General features: G+C 53.4%; 2 protein-coding genes across 9 annotated transcripts in view; one reads left to right on the forward strand and one right to left on the reverse strand.

The window, feature by feature from the left end:
- R3HDM2 (R3H domain containing 2) overlaps window positions 1–18,975 on the reverse strand; it is a 32,514-nt gene extending 13,539 nt beyond the window's left edge. For 4 of the 8 annotated variants that reach the window (XM_080360421.1, XM_080360423.1, XM_080360420.1 and 1 more), the window contains exons 1-9: window positions 18,881–18,975; window positions 6,346–6,544; window positions 5,012–5,053; window positions 4,788–4,874; window positions 3,463–3,628; window positions 1,978–2,056; window positions 1,197–1,256; window positions 867–1,007; window positions 171–279 (exon numbers count right to left, since the gene is read on the reverse strand). In XM_080360421.1, coding sequence (XP_080216547.1) covers window positions 171–279; window positions 867–1,007; window positions 1,197–1,256; window positions 1,978–2,056; window positions 3,463–3,628; window positions 4,788–4,874; window positions 5,012–5,053; window positions 6,346–6,513 — 852 coding nt within the window. In that variant the 5' untranslated portion in view covers window positions 6,514–6,544; window positions 18,881–18,975. Of the gene's footprint in view, window positions 1–170; window positions 280–866; window positions 1,008–1,196; window positions 1,257–1,800; window positions 1,890–1,977; window positions 2,057–3,462; window positions 3,629–4,787; window positions 4,875–5,011; window positions 5,054–6,345; window positions 6,545–12,972; window positions 13,037–18,880 lie in introns of those variants that run through there. The other 4 variants (XM_080360422.1, XM_080360419.1, XM_080360418.1 and 1 more) reach the window with 3 other exon arrangements.
- A 1,411-nt stretch (window positions 18,976–20,386) lies between these two features.
- On the forward strand, window positions 20,387–23,368 carry LOC308050363 (inhibin beta C chain-like; the record flags this gene model as incomplete). The annotated part of the gene is made up of 2 exons (XM_080360450.1): window positions 20,387–20,726; window positions 22,626–23,368. The coding sequence occupies 2 exons, from the start codon at window positions 20,387–20,389 to the stop codon at window positions 23,366–23,368; spliced, it is 1,083 nt and encodes a 360-aa protein (XP_080216576.1).
- Window positions 23,369–23,628: the final 260 nt, after the last annotated feature.

Consider the following 23,628-nt stretch of genomic DNA (forward strand, 5'->3'; position numbering starts at 1 on the left):
ATTTGTAAAGGCTTCATTATGTATCTAGAAGCTGCTTCTTGGGTGGGGTGGAGGCTTCTATTAAATAAGGTTATTACAGGAAATCCGAGAGAAATTTAGAGTTGTTCTCAGCTGAGAAAGTCGCGTTTGACTTTCATGCAGTATGCAGATATCCCATCGCCACCCCTTACCTGATTATCGTCTCTGTCCATGCTGGTATCATCTCGTTTGAGGATAAACCTCTGCGGGAACTCTGCATTCTTCTCATCTTTGATGTGCTCAGAGAACCTCTGCTCAGGGCTGTGGGAAGAAACAGCCCTGGTTAGACGGGTGAAAATGGGCACAGAACTGTCCTCATAGAGCCACCGCTCTGCAGGGAGTGAGGCAGCACGCAAAGGTGCTTGTTGTGTTGAATCACCCTGTGTCTGATGGCAACAAGAGCTTCTGCTCCTTCTCTGAGAACCAGCTTGTGTGCTGGTTGGACTGAAAATGGGTGAATTTACATCCTGGAGTTACAAACCTTTCTCTTTCCCAGCCAGCACGCTCATGATTTGCACTCAGTTGGAGAACAAGCAGATACCAGCCCAGCACAGGGTTCATGTTTTGAATCGCTCTGCTCTGAGAGTCAAGGACACTCTGAGCTCTGCCCACAGGGGTGAGGCAGCGAGGAAGGGGATGGATGGACAGAGCTGGACTGGCACCCACACGGAGCAATCACACTGTTCCAGCCCATTAGTGTCACACTCATTATTTAAGGAGAGTTGGGACCTTCTGTTTTTGGCTCTTCTGATATGCGGGAAGGGAAGGGAAGGGAAGGGGAGGGGAGGGGAGGGGAGGGGAGGGGAGGGGAGGGGAGGGGAAGGAGATGCCAGCCCAGTTGTTCTTACATTCGTGTGTTACTGGTCTTGTTGATAATAACCGCCTTCCCAGTTTGGTCCACGTTATGGTCCATGCCGAAGTAGGCAGCCACCCGGTGCAGCAGCATCCTATGGTACGAGGTCATCTGAGGGAACTTCTTAAACTGATTGCTGAGGAGAGAGGAGAAAAGCCTCACAAATCAGAAGGTCTTAAAACAGCCAAAGCTGCCCTGACACCAAAAGAGAGATTGAGGCTCAATGTGCCTCAGCCAGACCCCAGATCAGCCACTCCCTTCTCCCCGAGGTGCCCAAGCTCCTAAAGTGTAAGTTACAAACCTCTTTTTCATGATGATCACTTACTTGTTATCACTAATAAACTCCAGAATCTCCTGTTCTAGCTTTAGTAGCATCATTCTATCCCTGTCAAGAGAGAAAAATGAAAAAGCCGCCTTTAGAGACAGTGAAATGCAGTTTTGTATGCCTGGTGCCCACCTCCCTGCGACATAGAAAAGTCACAAATACCTGCAGCAAGCAACACTATTAACCCGGCTTCACACATCAGGAATGGACCAAGGAAAACCCTCCATGTTTTTTCATTTATAGTAAATTAATTGCCATTATCTTCAGTTTCAAGTTGTTTTGCTAACAGTATTTGGTAATATTGGACCTCCGCTCTGCTGGAAGCTCCACTGGTAGAGACTTCTGGCTTGATGGGATGTACCCTGGTTATGGGGAGGGGAGGGGAGGGGAGGGGAGGGGAGGGGAAGGAAAGGGAGGGGAGGGGAGGGGAGGGGAGGGGAGGGGAGGGGAGGGGAGGGGAGGGGAGGGGAGGGGAGGGATTCCTTTACAGGCTGGTATTTGACAATCACTTCTAGCAAGGGTTTTAAAGCAATCAAGATTCCTTCCTGCTTGCATTCAAACAAACGACTTTCTATCTTTCTCTCTCTCCGTAATACACAATTACATGTTTTGATTGACTGCGGGATTTCAAATTACAGTTGTAGTTGTTGTTTCCATGCCGCCTCGGCTCCAGTAACGCTCTCTGAATCCCAAAAAGTCAAACACGCTTCCAGGTGCTTTCTGTAGTCACCTCTCATCCCCCCTTCGCTCCATCAAGTTGTTTTACTGACGAGGGACCTACCGCGGGTTTTTTTTCAGTGTATTTACTAAAAATTCATGTAAATCTATTCCAGTGGAGTCCGTGTATTCCTGGCTGGAATCTGAAACAACAACAGCAGCAGAATGAATTAAGGAAACACTGCAGTAGAACAGACTGAAGGATGATGTCCCCGTATTTTTGCCCAAGGAAATTCAGCCTCATTCTCAGCCTCAGCTCTTTGTGACAGGAGGAAAACCCACCTTGTTAGAGAACTGAGCACCTTGGGCTCAAGTCCAGCTCCTAGGACCTGTTCTTTCCCTCTCCCCACACACTTTCAAATTTAAAAGTAATTGCAGAAAAGAGTGTGTGTGCCACTGAACCTGCACCAGGGCAGAGGTGCTGTCTGTACAGGGGTTTCAGGTTCAATTTGCTCATCAGACTAAATGTGTATCTTTTAGCCACTTGTGTGTCCCAAAATCATCCCACAGAAACTCAGCTCACCTCTTTCACAGAATCACAGAACCGACTGGGTTGGAAAAGACCTCAGAGATCAAGTCTAACCCTTGGTCCAACTCCAGTCCATTGACTAGATCATGGCACTAAGCGCCATGGCCAATCTCAGTTTAAAAACCTCCAGGACGGTGAGTCCAGCACCTCCTTGGGCAGCCATTCCAATGCCTGACCACTCTCTCTGCACAGAATTGCTTTCTAATCTCCAGCCTCAATTTCCCCTGGCAGAGTTGAAGCCCATGGCCCCTTGTCCTATTGCTGATGCCTGGGAGAAGAGCCCAATCCCCACCCGGATAGAACTGCCCTTCAGGTAGTTCTAGAGAGTGCTGAGCTCACCTCTAAGCCTCCTCTTCTCCAGACTGAACAAGCCCAGCTCCCTCAGCCTCTCCCCATAGGGCTTGTGCTCAAGTCCCTTCCCCAGTCTTGTTGCTCTTCTCTGGACCCTCCAGCACTTCAATCTCTTTCCTGAGCTGAGGGGCCCAGAACTGCCCACAATACTCCAGTGTGGCCTCCCCGGTGCAGAGCACAGGGGAAGGATCACTGCCCTGGTCCTGCTGACCACGCTGGTTTGGATACAGGACAGGACACCATTGGCCTTCTTGGCCACCTGGGCACACTGGTGGCTCATGTTGAGCTTCCTGTCCATTAGTCCCCCAGGTCCCTTTCTGCCTGGCTGCCCTGCAGCCACTCTGTGCCCAGCCTGGAGCGCTGCAGGGGGCTGTTGTGACCAAAGTGCAGCACCCGGCCCTTGCCCTTGTTGAACTTCATCCCATTGTGAATCAGCCCATTGTTCCAGTCTATCCAGATCCCTCTGCAGACCCTCCTGCCTTCTTTGCAACCTCCCATCTTGCCACCTGTGGCAGGTTTCATAACATCAAATTTAAACCAAAAACCAAAAGTCTATACAGTGGGTCTTTTGTGGTTTACATCTGCACATTTAAAAAGCCACCAGAGAACTGTTCTTGCAAAAACTGTACCCCTGGCCAGCAGAATCAAAGCAGGAAGACAGGACCTGACCTCGAGACAGCATCTTCCTTGGCGCCTTTTCTTTATTCTTGTCTTTTTCTTCTTTCTCGGTCCCATCTTTCGTGGACTTTTCCTCTTCCTTGTCAGAGGGGCAGCTGATGTGCAACTGAATGATGTCCTGGAACAAACCGAACCAAACCAGGCTGCTCTGAGGAACCTGGACACTGCCTGGAGTCAGCAGCATGGCTGGAGATTCAGGTCTCAGACCTGAGACGGAGCAACATCTCTCCCCACTCTCCTCCCAACGAGAAGCATTTGTGTGCTGGTTGGACTGAAAACGGGTTGATTTCCTTCCTGCGTTACAAACCTTTCTCTTTCCCAGCCAGCACGCTCATGATTTGCACTCAGTTGGAGAACAAGCAGATACCAGCCCAGCACAGGGTTCATGTTTTGAATCGCTCTGCTCTGAGAGCCAAGGACACTCTGAGCTCTGCCCACAGGGGTGAGGCAGCGAGGAAGGGGATGGATGGACAGAGCTGGACTGGCACCCACACGGAGCAATCACAGTGTCCCAGCCCATTAGCATCCTGCTAATTATTTAAGGAGAGTCAGGACCTTCTGGTTTTGGTTCTTCTGATCTCTTGGGTCCTTCTCTTTGCACTTTTTGGCGCAGCCGGGGGAGTTTTTGGTGTGGGACGTTTAGTTCGTCCTTTTACCATTTTGCAGAGGCCTCTGAGCCTTTCTGCCTTTCTCCTCTTTTCTCTCTCTGGGATCGGCTTTGGGACCAGGTGCCGTTTCCTGGCACTGGCTGCTCAGTGTGTTCATGAGGAATTGCCTTGACTATCTTTTATTTCTATTTTCTATCTATATTTACTAACAGTGAATTAGCATTTTGTCATTTTATTAAACTGTGTTGATCTCAATCCAAGTTTCTCCCTTTTGATTCTCTCCCTGTTGTGGGGGGTGAGTGAGCGGCTGTGTGGTTGTATTGCCCGCTCGGGTGAAACCACAACACTTGTTCAGGCTCTGACGGGACCCTCAACAGCATCTGTCGCTGTTGAAAACCCACCTTGCCCGGATCACCTCGAGATCGAAGGCATGTGCTTCCCTGCTCAAAGCTGATAACATGCTGTTAATTTTGCACTCAAGAGTGTTTTGCCATGGCCAAAGCCCCAGGGCTTTGTGAAGGCCAAGGATCATTCCATTTTTGGAGGCATAAGCTTGCACAACTTGAGTAGTTGTGAGTGCCTCAAAAGCAGCTTCCGGGGGAAATTCTTGGCTCTCAGAGGCACAAGTGTAGGACAGGACATCACTTTGAGCAAGATGTGGATATTCCAGGCTTCCCTGCTCCACAGTTTGTCTCATTCTAGGCCTACCTGGGACTCCAGCAACCCATCCACGAAGGGGCTAGATGATTCTTCACATACAGCCAAACTCCTGACCAGTTTAAGCTTCGAATTAGACTGGAGAAGGAAAAGAAAGGCTCTAGTTAAGACATCTCGCCCAAAACACACACACTTAATGCTGCTGCATTGCCAAGGCACTTGTGACTCTGCTTGGAATGGCCAAAAGGCGAAGGGGACATGGGAACAGGTCGTACCTTGGCTCTTTTTCTGGCGTGTCCATGACTCGATGTTCGCCTCTGTGGAGAAAAGAGAGAGAAGGTGAGCAGCTCAACCTGAACGTGCACACTGCAAACGGCATCTGCGGCGTAAAGCAGCACAACACTGAAGAAAATGGAAACACGTGCAAATAGGAAGAGCTGGAGCTCGGTCAGGTCCAAGATGGGCAAAAATCCACTTCAGGTGGATTACAGAATCTCAGAATGTCAGGGATGGGAAGGGACCTCGAACATCATCCAGTGCAATCTCCCCATGGAGCAGGAACACCCAGATGAGGTTACACAGGAACCAGGCGGGTTGCAATGTCTGCAGAGAAGGAGACTCCACAACCCCCTGGGCAGCCTGGGCCAGGCTCTGCCACCCTCACCACCAACAAGTTTCTGCTCATATTCAAGTGGAACCTCCTGTGTTCCAGTTTGCACCCATTGCCCCTTGTCCTGTCACTGGTTGTCACCCAGAAGAGCCTGGCTCCATCCTCCTGACACTGCCCCTTTCCATATTGATCCCCAGCAATGAGTCCCCCCTCAGTGTCCTCTTGTCCAGCTCCAGAGCCCCAGCTCCCTCAGCCTTTCCTCACACGGGAGATGCTCCACTCCCTCCAGCATCTTGGTGGCTGCGCTGGACTCTCTGCAGCAGTTCCCTGTCCTGCTGGAACTGAGGGGCCACAACTGGACACAAGATTCCAGGTGTGGTCTCCCCAGGGCAGAGCAGAGGGGCAGGAGAACCTCTCTGACCTACTGACCACCCCCTTCTAACCCACCCCAGGTCCCATTGGCTTCCTGGCCACAAGGGCCCAGTGCTGGCTCATGGTCACCCTGCTGTCCCCAGGACTCCCAGCTCCCTTTCCCCTACGCTGCTCTCTATCAGCTCATTCCCCAACTCACACTGAACCTGGGGCTGTTCCTGCCCAGATTCAAGACTCTACACCCAGTTCTTCTGTTTCTGACTATCCTGGTTTCAGCTGGGATGGAGTTAATTTTCCGTCTGGCCTAGTGCTATGTTTTGGGTTCAGTCTGAGAAGGGTGTTGCTAATACACTGATATTTTGGTTGTTGCCCAGTAGCCAAGGACTTTTCACCTTCCCATGCTCAGCCTGGTGCACGAGGAACCAGGCAAAAGGTGCACGAAACGCCACTTCTAAGTGGGAAAACTAGAACTCTCCTACCATTTCTGGGACACGAAGGTGGTTCTGACACAGGGGATCACGAGAGACACAGCGCCGCTCGGATTTAAGAGGCACTTGGCAAACTACGGCGTGTTTGCAGGAGAGGGCGCAGACCGCGAAGGGCCGACCCGCGCGTCCGCTCCCTTACCTGCGATTCCTGGCGCACGCTGGCGTCCTCCCCCGCGTCCTTCTCCGCCTCCTCCTTGCTCGGTGACCTGGATACGTATTTGGTTTTGTTCACGGATTCCTCGACCACCTTTTTTTCAGACTCCTTCATTATTTCCAGAGACTCCTGCGTTGTGGTGCTGGTTGACATCTTCAGCGCCCTACGACGCAGCGATGGGCACCTGCGAGGGGACAGAACAGGGTACAAGGGAGTCAGGCCTGGCCATTGGAGATGACAACAGGCCTCAAGTTGTGCCAGGGGAGATTTAGATTGGATATTAGGAGAATATTCTTCATGGAAAGGGTTGTTGGGCATTGAACAGGCTGCCCAGGGCAGTGCTGGAGTCACCATCCCTGGAGGGGTTTAAAAGGCATTTAGACGAGGTTTAGGGATGTGGTTTAGTGCTGGAGTTGGGTGAGGTTATGGTTGGACTTGATGATCCTGAGCGTCTCTTCCAACTGAAATGATTCTAAACCAGAGCTGATGTTTAACAACTTGTTTTATGAATTACTTTGGCAGATACGGCTGAAAAAGAGTCAGACCTCACAGACATTTATCAACTCCTGGCTTTCCGTGGCAACTGCTAATATTCATTAACTAATTCAACCTCCTTCCCCTTTAATTTGTGGAGCTGCTGAGCATAGAACATGTATTGGACTCTTATTACAGCTACAGGAATCAGTTCCAGATACAGAAAGCGGCTCCCGGAGCAGTCCTGCAAGAAGCTCAGTGTTGCTGAACCTCCTTCTCAATGCTGTGGATGAGGGGATCGAGTGCACCCTTAGTCCACAGATGACACCAAACTGGGTGGAGTGTTGATCTGCTGGAGGGTGGGAAGATTACACAGAGGGATCTGGATTGACGGGTTGAGGCCAATTGTCTGAGGTTCAACAAGGCATTGAGACGAGGTTCTTAGGGACGTGGTTTAGTGCTGGAGTTGGGTGAGGTTATGGTTGGACTCGATGATCCTGAGGGTCTCTTCCAACCAAAATGATTCTATGATTCTATTTTTAGCCCCAAGCCAAGCGCCTCAGTCAAATCTGAGACGAGTAACGGGATCTTTTCTCATCATAGTGTAATGTAACTTCAGCATCGCAACAAGCAGAACATAACCAGTTCTCCCTCTCCTCTTCCAGAAAAGACGACTTGGAGCCACTGAACTGACGTTTGTAGGCTGCCTCCTCCTGACAAAGCACCAACAGCCCTCCAGGATGTCTCCCTTCGCATCAAACTCAGGGAAGATACGTGCACTGCTGGTGCTTCTCAATTGCGATGCTTCTGAAAGGAGGTTTCCTTTCGGAATGAATGAATCAGCCCCGCTCCCCCGGGACGGCCGTGGGCGAGGGAGGGGGCGGCACACACGAGCTGCCGTGACAGACAGCGGCTTGCGGAGAGAAGTGGAAGCTCATAGGACTTGGTGGGACTGAGCTGCGCTTTGCCAGGGAGAGGAAAAGATTGCAGAGAGGCAGCATTAGGGAAAGCGCAAAAATCTGTGTTAGAAAAGAGAAGCAGTGTAGGGGAAAGGGACCGGGGGGGACAGCAGGGTGACCACGAGCCAGCACTGGGCCCTTGTGGCCAGGAAGCCAATGGGACCTGGGGTGGGTTAGAAGGGGGGGGTCAGTAGGTCAGAGAGGTTCTCCTGCCCCTCTGCTCTGCCCTTGAGAAAAGGGTTTAGTTCAGATATTATCAGGATATACTTGGGGAACATATATATGTATATAATATATACAGCCATAACACCCTGAGAATGCCCGATCTCGGAAGCTAAGCAGGGCCGGGCCTGGTCAGTACTTGGATGGGAGATCAGCTGGGAATCCCGGTGCTGTGGGCTGAGCCAGCACTGGGCCCTTGTGGCCAGGAAGCCAATGGGACCTGGGGTGGGTTAGAAGGGGGTGGTCAGTAGGTCAGAGAGGTTCTCCTGCCCCTCTGCTCTGCCCTGGGGAGACCACACCTGGAATCGTGTGTCCAGTTGTGGCCCCTCAGTTCCAGCAGGACAGGGAACTGCTGGAGAGAGTCAATATGGAAAGGGGCAGTGTCAGGAGGATGGAGCCAGGCTCTTCTGGTGACAACCAGGGACAGGACAAGGGGCAATGGGTGCAAACTGGAACACAGGAGGTTCCACTTAAAGATGAGCAGAAACTTGGTGGTGGTGAGGGTGTCAGAGCCTGGCCCAGGCTGCCCAGGGAGGTTGTGGAGTCTCCTCCTCTGCAGACATTCCAACCCGCCTGGTTCCTGTGTAACCTCATCTGGGTGTTCCTGCTCCATGGGGGGATTGCACTGGATGAGCTTTCCAGGTCCCTTCAACCCCTGACACTCTGGGATTCTGTGATAACGGAGCAACAGAAGGCGGTTGAGCTGCCACTGGTTTGGGTTTGGGTCTGGAGGCTGGTGCGGCGAACAGGCGGGGAGAGGTGGTGATGGTGTCAAGTGATGCACAGTGGGTAGCCAGGGCTGATTTACACCCTGAAGGGGAACACCAAATTCCATCTCTGCCGGCTTCCAGCTACACGCAATTCACAGCTGCCAAGCCACGCCAACGCCGGCAGCATCCGCTCCTGGTTAGGCGGGGAATAAAAGCAACAAACTCCTGCATCTCCGGTTTGGATGGATCCAGCAGCAAACTACTGAACGCACTCTTCCTGGCCCTGTTTCTCAGAGCACGGACACGCTCCTGTGAGCGAAACGGAGACGCACGGCAGCCTGGCTGGATGGACGCTCCTGTTTCAGCAGGACAGAGGTGCCTGCGGTAGCTCGTCCCACCACACAGGAGAATTCAGCTGCCTCTTGGTTTTCAGGAGGGAAGGAACCAAGCGAGTGGGCTTTGCTTTCTCAGCCCCTGTCCAAACTGTGACCACAGGAGCAAGTTTGCAGCTCACAGCCTTCAGGCTTCGCAGTTTGCTCCATAGACAAAGAATCTTGACTCGCTTCCCCTCCCCTTGTTTATTGACCAATTTTTCAGAGGAAAAATCTGACCAGAGACAGCCCAGCATCACTGGAACTGAGTTTAACTACAAAGCTTCGCTGCCAAGAAGAAACCCTGACACAGCCCTAACAGCGGCTTCCTCCATCCGCAGGCTGGATATAAGACATAAAGAAAGCACGCTTAGAAATAAAACAGCTCCAATCGGAGTTTAAACGCTCTAAGGGATGAGAAAGAAACATCCTGAAGCTGCTGATTCACTGTCAGGCAGGTCGGTCCTCACTACATCGCTCTGATGGACAATGAGAGTCAATTCTGAGCACTGGGAGGTTTGCTGGTGCAACTGGTTAATTAAAACCAACAAACGAGCCTGTGAGAGGGGAGGGGGAAAGCAGCGGCCTTCTTCCAGCGTCACTTCACCCCTCCGTGTGCAAGGCTTTAGTATTAGCATCATATATCACTGAGTAAGCACCTCCTGCAAGGTTAAATGATGATGCTCTCATGAACAATTTGCTCATTGGCTTCCGCATCGCCCAATCAAAACCGCGGCTCCATGGCAACCGGCTCTGTCACCAGGGGCAACCAGCCCGGTTTTGGGGGGGATGCAGGTTCCCCCTCCTCACTCCCCTTCCCCAGCGCAGCGTCTGCTGTTGAGAAAGGCTTTTGCACAGGGAAAAGTGGAGGCGGCGCGGTGGGGAGGGCGCTGCAAACTCAAGGCGTTAAAGCCTTCCCGGCGCTCCCTCTGCGCACCCGGGGATCTTCGGGAGACCTGAGTCTTCTCCTTTTCTGCCAAGGCAGAGCAGCTGGGAAGCTTTTTCCATTGTAAAGCACACCTACCAGATGCAACAAGAGGCTGGAGGGAAAGGCTTTGCTAGTCGGACCAAGCAAAGCCACGTGGCTCCTGCATCATCTCCCTCCCAGGCTCCGTTTGGGCTGTTCTGCCTGCACTGATGCTGCTGCTGAGGGCAAAGCCAGCACCCATCCAAAATCTGCAACCTCAGCTTGGAAACAAACAGGTAACGAGCCTTTGAAGCAAACTGCTGGAAAAACAGCGAGGTTACAGCTCTAGCGAGAACAAGCACTTGGTTCAGTAAGAAAGAACTCAAGAACACCCATAACTTACAACTTTTAGCCAACAAATCAACCTCTCGAGTCTCCCCATTGAACAAAGGGGTTTAATTCCTCACTACCAAAACTTAGCAAAAGCAAATCAATGAGCAAAAAGCAGGAGGGCAGATGTGTTTGGGCGCACAGGCTCCCGGTGCTTAGTCATCGCTTCAAATCTCCATCTCCACCCCCACATTGCATCAAAGAGGTGGAACGACGATGCGGATGGAAGGGTCTGGCTCCAGGTGGAAAGGGGAGAGACAACCTGATGTGAACAAGGGGACGGGAAACACCGTTCACTGGGACAGGCGCAGGCAGCGCCACTGACCGGCACAACAGCCGGTAGGTGTGTTCTGGGGAACAGCTGAACTATCACCATGGCAGCAGCTCTTAGTTGTGCGGTACATGCATGGATTTCATGATGTAGAACGTTTTGAGCCACAGGATAATTTCAAGGGGAAGAAAACAACCAAATCCAACCGGTTATTTCGTTACCTCTCTCAATCAATTCAAGTACTAAAATCAGGATAAGCGTCAACTCGCTATTACTGTATTCCAAGACGGACACAACCACAGCAGTGCTGCCCAAACCATCTTCATGTGGCACACAGGAATCCAATGTGCCAGAACCATAAAGGTGCGTTGGCACCTGAGGAAAGAGAGAATTGAAAAGACACGGCGTGCTGCGCCCATGGGCTTCGAAAAGCCAAACTTCAATAGCCTGACATGTCCACCTGGATGAAACTCGTTGGGGTTTTCTATCCAGAGCGCTGCTGTCACGGTCCACCACACCATCACCGAGTCAGCTGCGGAATTTGGGGGCTCGCAACCAAAGGGAAACACCGAAAGGATAAAGGGGTGTGTTGGTGTTTTTCCCTACACATGTAAAGTGCTGGTTGGGTGGAGCAGCGGCAGGAAGAGTCGCCATCAGGTTGATGGGGAAACTTGAATGGAGAGCCGAGCGATGCGGTGGGAGATGGTTTCTCTGGGTCCCCTGGGTAGAAGGGTGGGATAAGATAAGAAAAGAGAAGCGTGAGATGAGAAGGTCCCCATCCAAAAGTTCTTTCCCTTCTCCGTTTCGCAGCGCTTTCTCCTCTCCCCATCTATTCCTGTCCTCATCCCAAGCGCAGGGAACTGCTCCCGTGACGTCAAAGCGGTTTCCCAGCAACAATTAAGAGGGTTGGCCACCACGGGGGTTTCCTCAAAAGCGAGCAAGGAATTATCCACCTCCTTTCCACAGTGTCAAGACTCAATAGGGCAGCATTGAGCAGGAACCTCTGTTAACCCTTCGGCGCCTGGAGGAAAACCCGGCGCTGCTCCTGCCGCCGCGCGGCCTCATTCTTTCAGAGAACCCCATGCAGAATTCCTTCCGTAACGAAATACAGGAGACATCTGCAGATAGAGAGGTGGCAACATGCTCAGGAAAAAGGCACAACGTTAGAAATAGTTCTTAACGCCTTGCTGGCACCTTCCTGTTGTGCCCGTGCCAGAGCGAGAGATCCCCAGCCCAGCTCGCTATTCCCAATGCTCAAACTTCACTAATCAGATCCAAATCATTGCAGCTCTTCCTTGGGAAGAAGGAAAAGAGTCGGGCTGCTCTTTATATTCACTCTTCTATATTCAAGATGCTCCTTCCGCTACTGCGCTGGCAGAGGACACAGAGTCACTTGTCACCAAATACAAGTCACTGGGGCTGGTTTCCAGGTGGGATCCAGAAATTGGGTTGATCGCTGCAGCTGCTGTTTGCAGAGTCTCGAGCCACAGGTGATGCTTCCAGTTTAAATAAGCATTTAAAGACACTAAGAAAAGGGAAAATCAGGTCTGATGCACCTGAGTGAAGATCCTGCAGCGTGGTAACTGCACCTCCAGCCCAAAAAACACAGCTCCTAGCACTGAATCTCAAATGAATGGAGCATCACTTCCAGCGCTTTCATTTTTAGGCAGGACTGGATGATTAATGTGTGGGAAGGATTTGAAGGCTATCTAAACTCCTGATTCCACTAAAACCAAGCCAAACTCAGCGATGGGTTTAAAATAGTTTAAAACCGGGGTTAATACATCCGTGAACACAAATACAGACCTGCAGAACACGGAATTGCGCGAGGTAGCCTGGAACCGTCATATGGCCCATAGCCAATTAACCAGGCAACATTTCTCATCAACTAGCCAGCTTTGATCAGGTAAATCCTTTAAAGTGCAAGCCGGCAGGGAAGTATTTTGGCTCTGCAAAGTGATGAGAAGCGACGCAGCGGCGTAGAGAGCAGGAGAACCCCTGAGACCGTCACGGGAACTCCTTAATGACATGGCTGCTTATCGGGGATTCCCCTGCTCCGGTGGGTGCGACTCCAGCATCACAAAACAAGGCAAAAACACACGTCTTGAATGGGATCACAGAGCCACATATTCATTATTGCACCATTTTAAATTAACCCCATCAAGCAGCTGCTGCTTGAATGGTGGCAGGTCCCCCATCCCTAAAACACTTGCATTTATACACTGTATGTTGCACGGTGGGGACATAGAGGAAGTCAACCCTCCCCAAGCCAAAAATAATTGAAGATCTATTCTAAAAATAAACTCACCGTGGCGGTTCTGTGCTCTCGGCAGGTCATCTATTCCCCGATCTCAACGCAGATCTCATTGTCACGACCGCTTGGAGAGGAATTTTGCCCAAATCATGTTGCTCCTTCGGGGCCAGCTCTGCGCCCCGAACGAGACGCCAGCGATTTGCGCTGCTGCTCCGGCGAGCTAATTGCTCCGACAAGCGGCTCGGAAGCGAAGCAGAGCCCAGCTGTTCGGAGGATGTCATCGAGAGCTCTGCCAATAGCCACATGCGCACCCCCTCCTGCTCTCATTCAAACACTTCCATGGAGCTGCCTCCACGCCGCCCCGAAAAGGCTTTAAAGACACAGCCCCCGTTCCCCGCCAGCAACTTGAGTCAGTGCAGGAGCAAAGAGGTGCCACAGTATCACAGCATCTTCAAGAGGACAGACGGACGGCGCTTAGCGGAACGTCCCACCTGTGCGCAGGTAGGTCACGGGCAGCCTCGTGTCACTGCAATGTTTCCAAGGGGTCCGTTAATGGTTTAATTGGGTGATTTTCTTGCTCGTTTACTAGTGATGAAATGCTGACAGATGCACGGAACAAGATGCAAATCACAGAATTCTTTCTGGACTAGCGGACGATGATACGGAGTTTATTAATCATAGAATGATTTTGGTTGGAAGAGACGCTCAGGATCATCAATCCAACCATAACCCAACTCCAGCACTAAACCACGGCCCTAAGCCTCGTCTAAATGCCTTTTAAACCCCTCCAGGGATGGTGACTCCAGCACTGCCCTGGGCAGCCTGTTCAATGCCCAACAGCCCTTTCCTTGAAGAATTTCTTCCCAATATCCATTTTAAACCTCTCCTGGTGCAACTCGAAGCCGTTTCCTCTTGTTTTATCACTTGGGAGCACAGACCAACCCCCTCCATGCCCCAAGCTCCAAGTTGTATCCAGGTGTCTGCCCAAGGAAACAGAACCACCATCTCCACGCGGTACCAACCAGTTTCCCCCCTTTTGAACTTATTATTATGTGGTTGTTCATTCCCAGCAGCCAGGGAGGCCCCTGAGCTTCAAACCTGGACTTCTGAGCCCTTAAGAAGGTACTTGACCAACAAAGAAGTGATAGAGCTCAAGTGCACGGGCAGTGCTCCAACACACCTTGCACAGCCCAAGGGTCTTTGCTCCACAGAACCTTAAAATCGCCAAAACTCCTTAGTGGAACCAGCAGCGTTCTGCTGCATTTCAATCCGATTTAAAGACAGTGGCTGGCAGGCTCTACTCTGTGTAAGGAACATTTAATGAAGGAACATTGGTTTTATAAAACCAAGGAGCTGGTGCCTGATCCCAGTTGGGGGGAACGAGACACATCAGACTATGAATCCTTAATGTAAAACAAAGTCTCTTCAACTAATCCCAAATTGATACCTGTATTTACGAGTTAATCTGGGAGGACGGGTGGCCAAAGAGCCAGGAATCCATATTTTAAATAGATCGGTAAGGGGAAGGGTATTGTTAGAATTAGATGAATGAGATGGGTAAACTGAGGCAGGGCCGGGGGGTGTGTAAACCCTGCAGTACCAACCACTGGGGAACAGGGGAGGGAATTTACGGTGGGATTTGGGGGATATAAGCGGGGTTTCTGCGCTATTCTATATGCCAACCTTTAGGTAAAACACCCCATCTTGCAAAATTGTGAATAAAATCTGCTTTGCTGAGAGATCCTACTTGGGCCTTTTCTATTGGCAAGATGATTGTTTTCTGCTCTCCGGCGCCTGGCAATGGCAAGATTAATACTAGAAAAGAAGGGAACTTAGAATGCTGTTCTTCCCTTCTAATAGATCTTCCTGTTTCCAAAGCAGCCCACCCTAAGCACCCAAGAACACACCATGAGCTTAGGACCCTCTGCTGAACCCACTGTCAGTTCCTACCATCGATGCTAAAGCGGAATGAAAAGCAGCTCCGCACCATTTGCTCGGGTACCGCGTGTGCGCCGTGAAACCGGGTCAGGGAAAACCGGGCACGGAAATCGCAGCAGCTCCGGGTGTTGTCTGCGCCCAACATCAGGACATGGCCGAGCAAACAAAGCTTGGGGTCTACCTCGGTTTCTGACACCGTGTTCCGCATGTGCCCGCACACACACATGCATAGAGCTGCAAGGCTGGAGCTCCAGGCAGTAATAAAGCGTTTTGGTTTAAAAAGGGACCTTCCCTTCGAATCTGGAGCAGCGGAGGGTGTGTTATCATGGCAACCATCCCCTCCCCGTCTGCCCCAGCGAGGAGAGTGTTAAACACGCAGAGAGCGAGTGACCCTGCGCTGGCATGGGCTGCAAGCAAAGCCCATCGGTCCCTCCAGCCCCTCGGCCGGCGCGTTTGACATGAACCAAATCTGTCAATGGCTCAAGACAGACACGTGGGCAGTAACGAGCGGTGGAAAAAACGTAACGCGCGCGCTCCATTCAGCTCCGAACGCTGATAAATAATTCAGGAGGAGAAATGCCGCAATACAGAGCGCAGCGCCGATTAAAAATAGAACATGCGCCCATGCCAGAGGAACGGGGGGAGAATCGGAGAGAGGTGGCGTGAACTACAGCATGTGTGTCCACAAGGCGGGCGGCCCGTGGGTGCTGCAGCACCGCAGCTCTGTGTGCTGAGCCCAGCACATGGCGAGCTGTTTACCCTTTAAATTGGGAATCCAAATCTGATGATGATGAGCGTGGCAACCGGGGCTGCCCCTCCTGGATCGGAGCCCTGCGGTGAAGCGCGTGCCCAAAATAAGAGGCGGCGGAGCCAGCGCTGGGTGGGAAGACGCGGGGACTTGGGATCAGAGACGTTCAGCTCGGAGGACTTAGTTGGTACAATCTGTTTTCTATTGGGGGGTGAAGGTGGAATGAGCGCCAGCTGTTTCTAATGGCACAATTAAAGCCTTGTTCTCTATCCAGCTGTTCTAAATGCCATTATCTTAAATCCAGGCGCTTTCACGCATCGTTCGCAACATGGCAAACTGTCCCACCACCTCCATCCCACAAAATAGATGTAATAGACAAAAATATATGAATATACTATACGAACATCACCACCCTGTTAGGCAACAACATACTGTTCTCTCCACATTCCACCACTTTTCTTGCACTAAAAACCATGTGTTAAACACCAAACACTTTGCTAACCTAAAATATTCACCTGCCTTAAGATGTCTTGATGTAGGTGTAACCTGACACAAACCGCTCACTTGTGAAGAAGAACGACACCGGTTTCCCAAGTGCTTCCCAGATAGGAAACGCCGCTAAGAAGAAAATACAGTACATTTTTGATAGGGAAAATTAAAATGCTATTAGGTACAGTTAATTCAAAACCTAATGAATGCACATACAGAGGCGGCTTGCCATCAATATTTTGGGATTTCCCCCCCCCAGCCGGCTGCTATTTCTGGAAAGCACGTCATGGGACTGTATATTATGAAAGGAAGATGGGATGGAAGGAGTCCAACCAATCTTCTATACATTATCAGACTTGCAGTTATGACAAGAATAAATCTCCCAACGGCATCAGAATCTCCAATCAAAGTTTTGTGCATTGAAAAGCTGCTGATGGGCACCTGAAGTAAATCCCATTTACATATGTTAAAAAGCCATTTATGCCTCTGCCCCTTGCTTGGTGGAGGTTATAGGGGGTGCCAACTTTTCCTCCTGCACCCCAAATGGAGAATTTCCTGGATAAAAACCCTTCTGCTAAGTGAGCAGATCAAAGAGAACCTATTAATGCTCCCGCTAGTGGCAAGACAGAACCACGACACCGATCCTCAGCGCACAACCCGGCCACTAGACAGCGATCGTCATTTATTTGCATCGTTATGTCGGTACAACCCCCAGCACAGAGTCGCTTATGGGCCGGAGGTTTTGTTACCCGAGGAGCTTGTTCCCATAGGCAGCAGACTGAGCGCATTTGTACCCATAAAAGCCCCAATATCAGGCAACGGGGCAGAATCGCTCCCCCTGCACCAGCACAAAGCCACGTGCTAAAACCCCATAAACACAACACATGCGAAAGTTGAGGGTTTTGCCAGTTTTGGGGGAGCTAAAGCCTCCAAAAAGAGGAGATACACAAAACACCTTCTGTGATAAAGCGGCTCTGTGTCTAAACTCGGCTCGGGAGAAAAATCAGTTTCTCAAAGCGATAGAAAGATTTAAAAACTTCATTAAATAAATCCAAGCGAGCTGCTATAAAGAGCAGACTGCATCTGCCCACACCCGATAATCATCGCTGAAATTCACTGGGAGGCAGCAGTGACTCAGCCTGCGGTACAGAGACAGCTTGTGCTCCCACTACATAATGAAACCGGGCTCGATATGAAACCATCAACCCGCATGCGCCCCGTTGACAACAGACATGCCGGGGAATCCCGGCGCTGGCAGACAGGAGTCATGAGCCCTTCCCCTTGCTGCTGCCCACGCTGGGCACAGCAACAGCCCCGCAGCGGCGCGTCTCCCCTCGGCTTCGATCCGGGACGCAGGGCGCGTCATCCTGGGTTTAAATAGAGCTCCGAAATCAAGAGAATGTTCAAGAAAAGATAGGGAAGAGCGTGGTGTGTTTGAAGAAGGAGGGGGGCGAACGCTGGTTCTCAACTACATCCCACTATCCTTTCAAATGTCAGCTCCAGCTCTTAAGGAAAGACATTCTACCAAATTCGCGTGTTGCACAGGATGCGAGAGGCCACAGGCTGCTCTAAAATGCACCGTGTTCTGGCGAGCTGCTGGGCAGATTTAGAAGCATCTGCTTCTCCCAGCTCAATGACTGCAGCTCCTACCCCAAACCAGCAACAAAACACCCAAGAAGAAATGTGACAGAACTAATTAGCTCCTTTAATTGCACTCTGCTGAATGGGCTCCCAGCCTTGACCCTCACAGGGCAGACGGTTGCAGGGTTTGACCACATTATATATCCCTGAATTGAGAGGAATACAGAATATAACTTCTCAGTGTTGATCGTAGGAAGGTTGAAGCAAATGAAGCTACTAAGACTCAGCCAAAGAGGAGGGCGATGCTACAAACTGCTCTCCGATATTGTTAAACCAAGCCAGGTTTTGTTCTGTTCATGCAACACACGTCGCTCCAACTGTCCCTGAGGAACCACTCGGCAAAGATTGCGATGCCCTGAGGGGTCAAGTGGCCCCGTAACCTCATCTCCAGGGCACCAGTCTCCATTCACAAGCAGGCGGAGAGATAAGGGAATGAATGGCCCATATCCAAGTGATGTTTTCCCCTTCACAAGTGGCAGGAATTGATTTGGGAGCCTTAATCCAGCTCCTCAAGAGCCGGGTGGCATCTCCAGCAAAGCGTCGCCATGGAGAGCAACGTGTTGAAAGGCATCCTCACCTGTGCAAGCCCTGCAGCAGCGGATCGCTGTCCACGGGCCTCCTCGCCCACCTGTTGCTCTCCCTCCTCGGCCTCCCGCAAGTACAAAGTGTGCTGGAAACAAAAGTGTGCTGGAAACACAGGGGCAGCTCTTGCGGCCGCCGGGCTGGAGCAAACCGAGGGGATTTCTACCTTAGTTTTAATTACTAAGCACAAGCCACATCTCCAGCAGGAAACAAAAACCGGCAAGAAACGCTCCGACAGCTGCTCAGAGGCGCAGAATGGGGAGGAGAATCAGGAGAGAAGCGGCGCGGTGCTGCGAAACCCGCGGCAAAGCCCCGGTGGCGCCGTCACCCCCACGGCAGCGACCCCTCGAAGGCTCGTACAAACAACACCCGCCGCTGCGGGGCTGCGAACCCGCCCCGCACCGCCACCGCAACCACCGCCACCGGGGCGGCGGACACCGAGCGCTCCCCCGGGACTCCCCGCTCGGATCCAGGGCCGCGGGGGCGACGCCGCAAGCGGGATCCCCGGGGGCATCGCCACAACCCGCCCCGACCCCGACCCGCCGCCCGCCCCCGCGCACTCACCGGGCCGGGCCCTGCGCCGCGGGGCCGCCGCCGCCGCCGCCGCCACCACCACCCCGGGCCGGGCCGGGCCTGGGCCAGCGCGGGCCGCCCGGGCGGGGCGGCGGGCGGACGGGGGGACAGGATGGGGGGGGAAGGGGCGGCCGGAACGGGGAGAAACGGGGAAGAAACGGGGAAAAAAAAAAAAAAGGAGGAAAAAAAAAAGGGGGGGGGGGGAGGGGGGGAAAAAAAGGAAAGAAGCGGGCGGGCCCCTCCCCCGCCGGGCGTGCGCGCTGCGTCACTGCTCTGTGCGTGTTGCGTCACCAGAGCGCGCCCGTTGTCGTGGCAACCGGCCGGACGCGGCGCGCCGGGAAGGCGGGAGGGGCGCGGCAGCGACCCCCGGTGTGGTGGAGGTGGCAGCGGAGCGCGGGCGTTCCCGCCATTCGGGGGTAGTGATGCTCCATCCCCGAGGCGCTGCCTCTGGGGAGCCCCATGTCACACAGTCACACAGTCACAGGATGTCAGGGGTTGGAGGGGCCTGGAAAGCTCATCCAGTGCAATCCCCCCATGGAGCAGGAACACCCAGATGAGGTTACACAGGAACCAGGCGAGTTGGAATGTCTGCACAGAAGGAGACTCCACAACCCCCTGGGCAGCCTGGGCCAGGCTCTGCCACCCTCACCACCAACAAGTTTCTGCTCATATTCAAGTGGAACCTCCTGTGTTCCAGTTTGCACCCATTGCCCCTTGTCCTGTCACTGGTTGTCACCCAGAAGAGCCTGGCTCCATCCTCCTGACACTGCCCCTTTCCATATTGATCCCCAGGAATGAGTCCCCCCTCAGTGTCCTCTTGTCCAGCTCCAGAGCCCCAGCTCCCTCAGCCTTTCCTCACACGGGAGATGCTCCACTCCCTCCAGCATCTTGGTGGCTGCGCTGGACTCTCTGCAGCAGTTCCCTGTCCTGCTGGAACTGAGGGGCCACAGCTGGACACAAGATTCCAGTTGCGTTCTTGGTCCCAGACAACCTGCCTTGGCCAAGGGAACACACCCCAGGAGTGGGCACCCAGGCAGGTGACAGTTGTCCGGGCGCACGACGTGAACCCCCCGGGGCAACGGGCTGCCCAGAGCATGGTGCAGGACCCCACCATGTTGTGGTGCGGGACGCTGGGAATGGGGCTCCCTAGGGGTGGTGTGAGACCCTCAGTTCAAGCCCCAGCCCCCGGGCAGCCTCTGCCGAGCGGGGGCACCATCTGCCCTTGTCGACGTTAACCTGGCTACCCCGCGCCCGGCAGACACTCCGGCGGGATCACAGGGGCGTTTATCTTGTCCGGGATCAGCCAATATTTGTGGCCACGTCAGGAGAACGAGCCCATCCCCACTCTGCTCCTGCGGAGTCCAGCGCTGCCGTCCCGCCGCCACACTCCGCTCTCCCAGCCCCGGCGCCGCTGTCCCAGTTTGACTCCGACTCATCGGGCGGCCGGAGGAACGCTGTTCGCTTGAGACCCCCAGGTTGTCACATCTGGCACCGGCGATGACAGCCATCGTGGCTTTCCTGCTCCTGAGCCTTCTGAGGATGGCGGCTCCCAAAGGTGTGTGGTGCCCATCCTGCGGGCTGGCTGCCCTGGCCCCCAGCGTGCAGCGGGACGTCCTCATCGCGCTGGCCAAGCAGAGCATCCTCTCCAAGCTCCATTTGCCGGACAAGCCCAACATCACGCAGCCCACGGCCAGACGGGCCCCGCTGACCGCTCTCCGCAGGCTGCGTGTGCAGCGCACCTACGCGGCCGCCCCGCTGGGAGTGCCCCGTGATGGCCGCGTCCGACGTCCCGGGGTGGGCGTGCAGGAATATGAGATCTTGAGCTTTGCCGAGGCAGGTCTGTACAGACCCCACGTTCCATGGGCACGCTGGGTTGGGCCTTGAGGTTGGGGGGCACAGGGGGAAATTGGGGAGATTTCCTCAGTTGCATGAACATTTCTAAGGCTTTGCATGAGGGCATCACGCTCCTGCGAGCAATGCCAGGCTACGACTAGCAACGAGAAGCTCCGTATCCAGAACCTTTGCATCCACAACTCGATCTTGTCTCAACCAGCCACCCCACGCCATGGGCAGGGAAACACCACCGAGGCTCTTGGGACCCTCTCATTTCCATGTGGGATGCGTTGGAGCGAGGGGGTGGGCGCAGGAGCAAAGATGGACAGCTGGGATACATGCAATTTGTTGTCCATTTCTGTTGAAGCCTCCCCGTTTGTGTTAGAGGTGGAGGGGTCAGACAGCCATGATTTTCAAAACGTAGTTTTTAAGCCTAGATTCCCTTTAGCTCACAGCGTTTGGACTTAGGCTCCAAAGCCCATCTGCTTCCCGCACTCAGCCGTGTCTCTGCTTCCTACGCAAAGCCGTGGGTTTTATGTAGGAACGAGAATCAGCTCCAGAATCAGCTGCATTGCTGGGGGGACAGGGCTCTCCAAGGCGTGCTCAGGGTTCCTGACAGGTGTCACTAGAAAAACAGTGTCCTATACCCGCCACTTCTCCCAGACGGATACAGCCGCCTTTGGAAAGAAGCAGAATTGCCCTGCAGAGCATCCTTGTGCATCGTCGCTTTGCCCAGCCCAAACTGCTGCTTGGTGAGGTTTGCGGGGCACACACAGTCACAGAATCCCAGAGTGTCAGGGATTGGAGGGACCTGGAAAGCTCATCCAGTGCAATCCCCCCATGGAGCAGGAACACCCAGATGAGGTTACACAGGAACCAGGCGGGTTGGAATGTCTGCAGAGAAGGAGACTCCACAACCCCCTGGGCAGCCTGGGCCAGGCTCTGCCACCCTCACCACCAACAAGTTTCTGCTTATATTTAAGTGGAACCTCCTGTGTTCCAGTTTGCACCCATTGCCCCTCGTCCTATCACTGGTTGTCACCAATGGCTCCATCCTCCTGATACTCCCTCTTTCCATATTGATCCCCAGCAATGAGTCCCCCCTCAGTGTCCTCTTGTCCAGCTCCAGAGCCCCAGCTCCCTCAGCCTTTCCTCACACGGGAGATGCTCCACTCCCTCCATCATCTTTGCGTCTCTGTGCTGGACCCTTTCAATCAGTTCCCTGTACTCCTTGGTTTGCATGGCTGCTGGTGGGATAGCGAGGGCTTGCCACGTCCTTGAAGACCCCTGGGAACAAAGCTCCTGGCAGTACATTGTGTTCCAGCACACGAGGACAATAGGGAGCTGTCTCCTGGCTCGGTGGAGCGTCTGCTGGAAGCAGAAGAGCTGGCGTGAGCCATGGGGCTGAGCTCAGGCTTTTTATATAGTCTTTACCAGCTCATATCTTTTTGCTGTAATAGTAACATATCATTGGCCAATTTTTGCTAACGTAAGTGTTTTACTCCCTTCTTCTCACGGATACACCTTAATATCTCCAGATACTCCTTTACTCCCATCTTTCTCACAGGTAGACCTTAATATCTTCAAGGCTAATTTCTGTTTCCATACCCCTCGCCATAGTTTCCCACAGTGACTGTCTTAAACACAAGGCTGGTTTACACAGCCAGATAACCCGCTCCAGAACCCTGCAGCAGCTTCACTGGCAAGGCGGGTGGAGGTGGAACCGAACCAGGTTCAGCATCTGGCCAGATGTTGCCACTTCAGAGCAGCGTAAGGAGGACAAGCAGCAGCGCAGGGAAGGGGCAGCCCCTCAGCACCTCCATGTACATTTGGTGGCCTTCAGCTGGGGGAGCCCCATCATCCTCCCTTCAGCTCCTGACTCTGCTTTCGGTTCTGTGTGCAGGGTCCTTCACCTCCCGCAGCGTTCGCCTGCATTTCCGCTTCACTCGGGAGCTGGCTGGGAGCACCGAGATCCTCCAAGCCACCCTCTACCTGTTCTGGGTGGCCCGCGGCCGTGGGACACGTCCTGTCACCGTCAGACTCTTGCAGTCAGATCCAACGGGGCTCAACGTGACGGTGGCCAACGAAACACAGCTGGAGGTGCCGAGGGCTGGCTGGGCCACGCTGGACGTGGGCCGAGCCGTCCAGAGCCTCTTTGGCCGAGGGAGCCAAAGGCTCACGGTGGAGCTGGAGATGCTGGAGGACTGGGGGGCTCCCCTCCTGCTTGGCCACGGTGATTCCCACTGGCCGTTTGTGGCAGCCCGGGCGCGGGACAGGGCGCCCCACCGAGTGCAGCGGCGCGGCATCGATTGCGGCGCGGACTCTCGGATGTGCTGCCGCAAGGAATTCTTCGTGGACTTCAAGGAGATCGGCTGGGAGGACTGGATCATCCAGCCCGAGGGATATCACATGAACTACTGCGCCGGCCTCTGCCCCCTGCACATGGCTGGCATCCCCGGCCTCGCCGCCTCCTTCCACACCGCCGTCCTCAACCTCATCAAAGCCAACAACGCGGACGCGGCCGTGGACTCCTGCTGCGTCCCCACGCAGCGTCGCCCCCTCTCTCTGCTCTACTATGACCGCGACAGCAACATCGTCAAGACCGACATCCCCGACATGATTGTTGATGCGTGCGGTTGTACCTGAGCGGCTCCGCTCCTCCCGGCCCCGCTCTAGCAGTGCGAGACCTGGAGAGCTGCTGAGAGATGGGAACCCTGCCGAGGTGTTTTCTCCTCCTGAGGATGAAGTATCAAGGGTGATGCTGACTCTGCAAGTCCTCTCCTCCCTCCCAGCTCTTTTCCCCCTTCAGATCTGCCCATGGATTCCTCTCTGCTCATGAGCCACAGGCTCATAAACGCATTCCTGATGGACACCAGACCCTCTACCTGCAGAGCACGACTTCCCGG

The sequence above is a fragment of the Nesoenas mayeri genome, assembly GCF_963082525.1.
Source record: "Nesoenas mayeri genome assembly, chromosome: 28".
NCBI lineage: Eukaryota > Metazoa > Chordata > Aves > Columbiformes > Columbidae > Nesoenas > Nesoenas mayeri.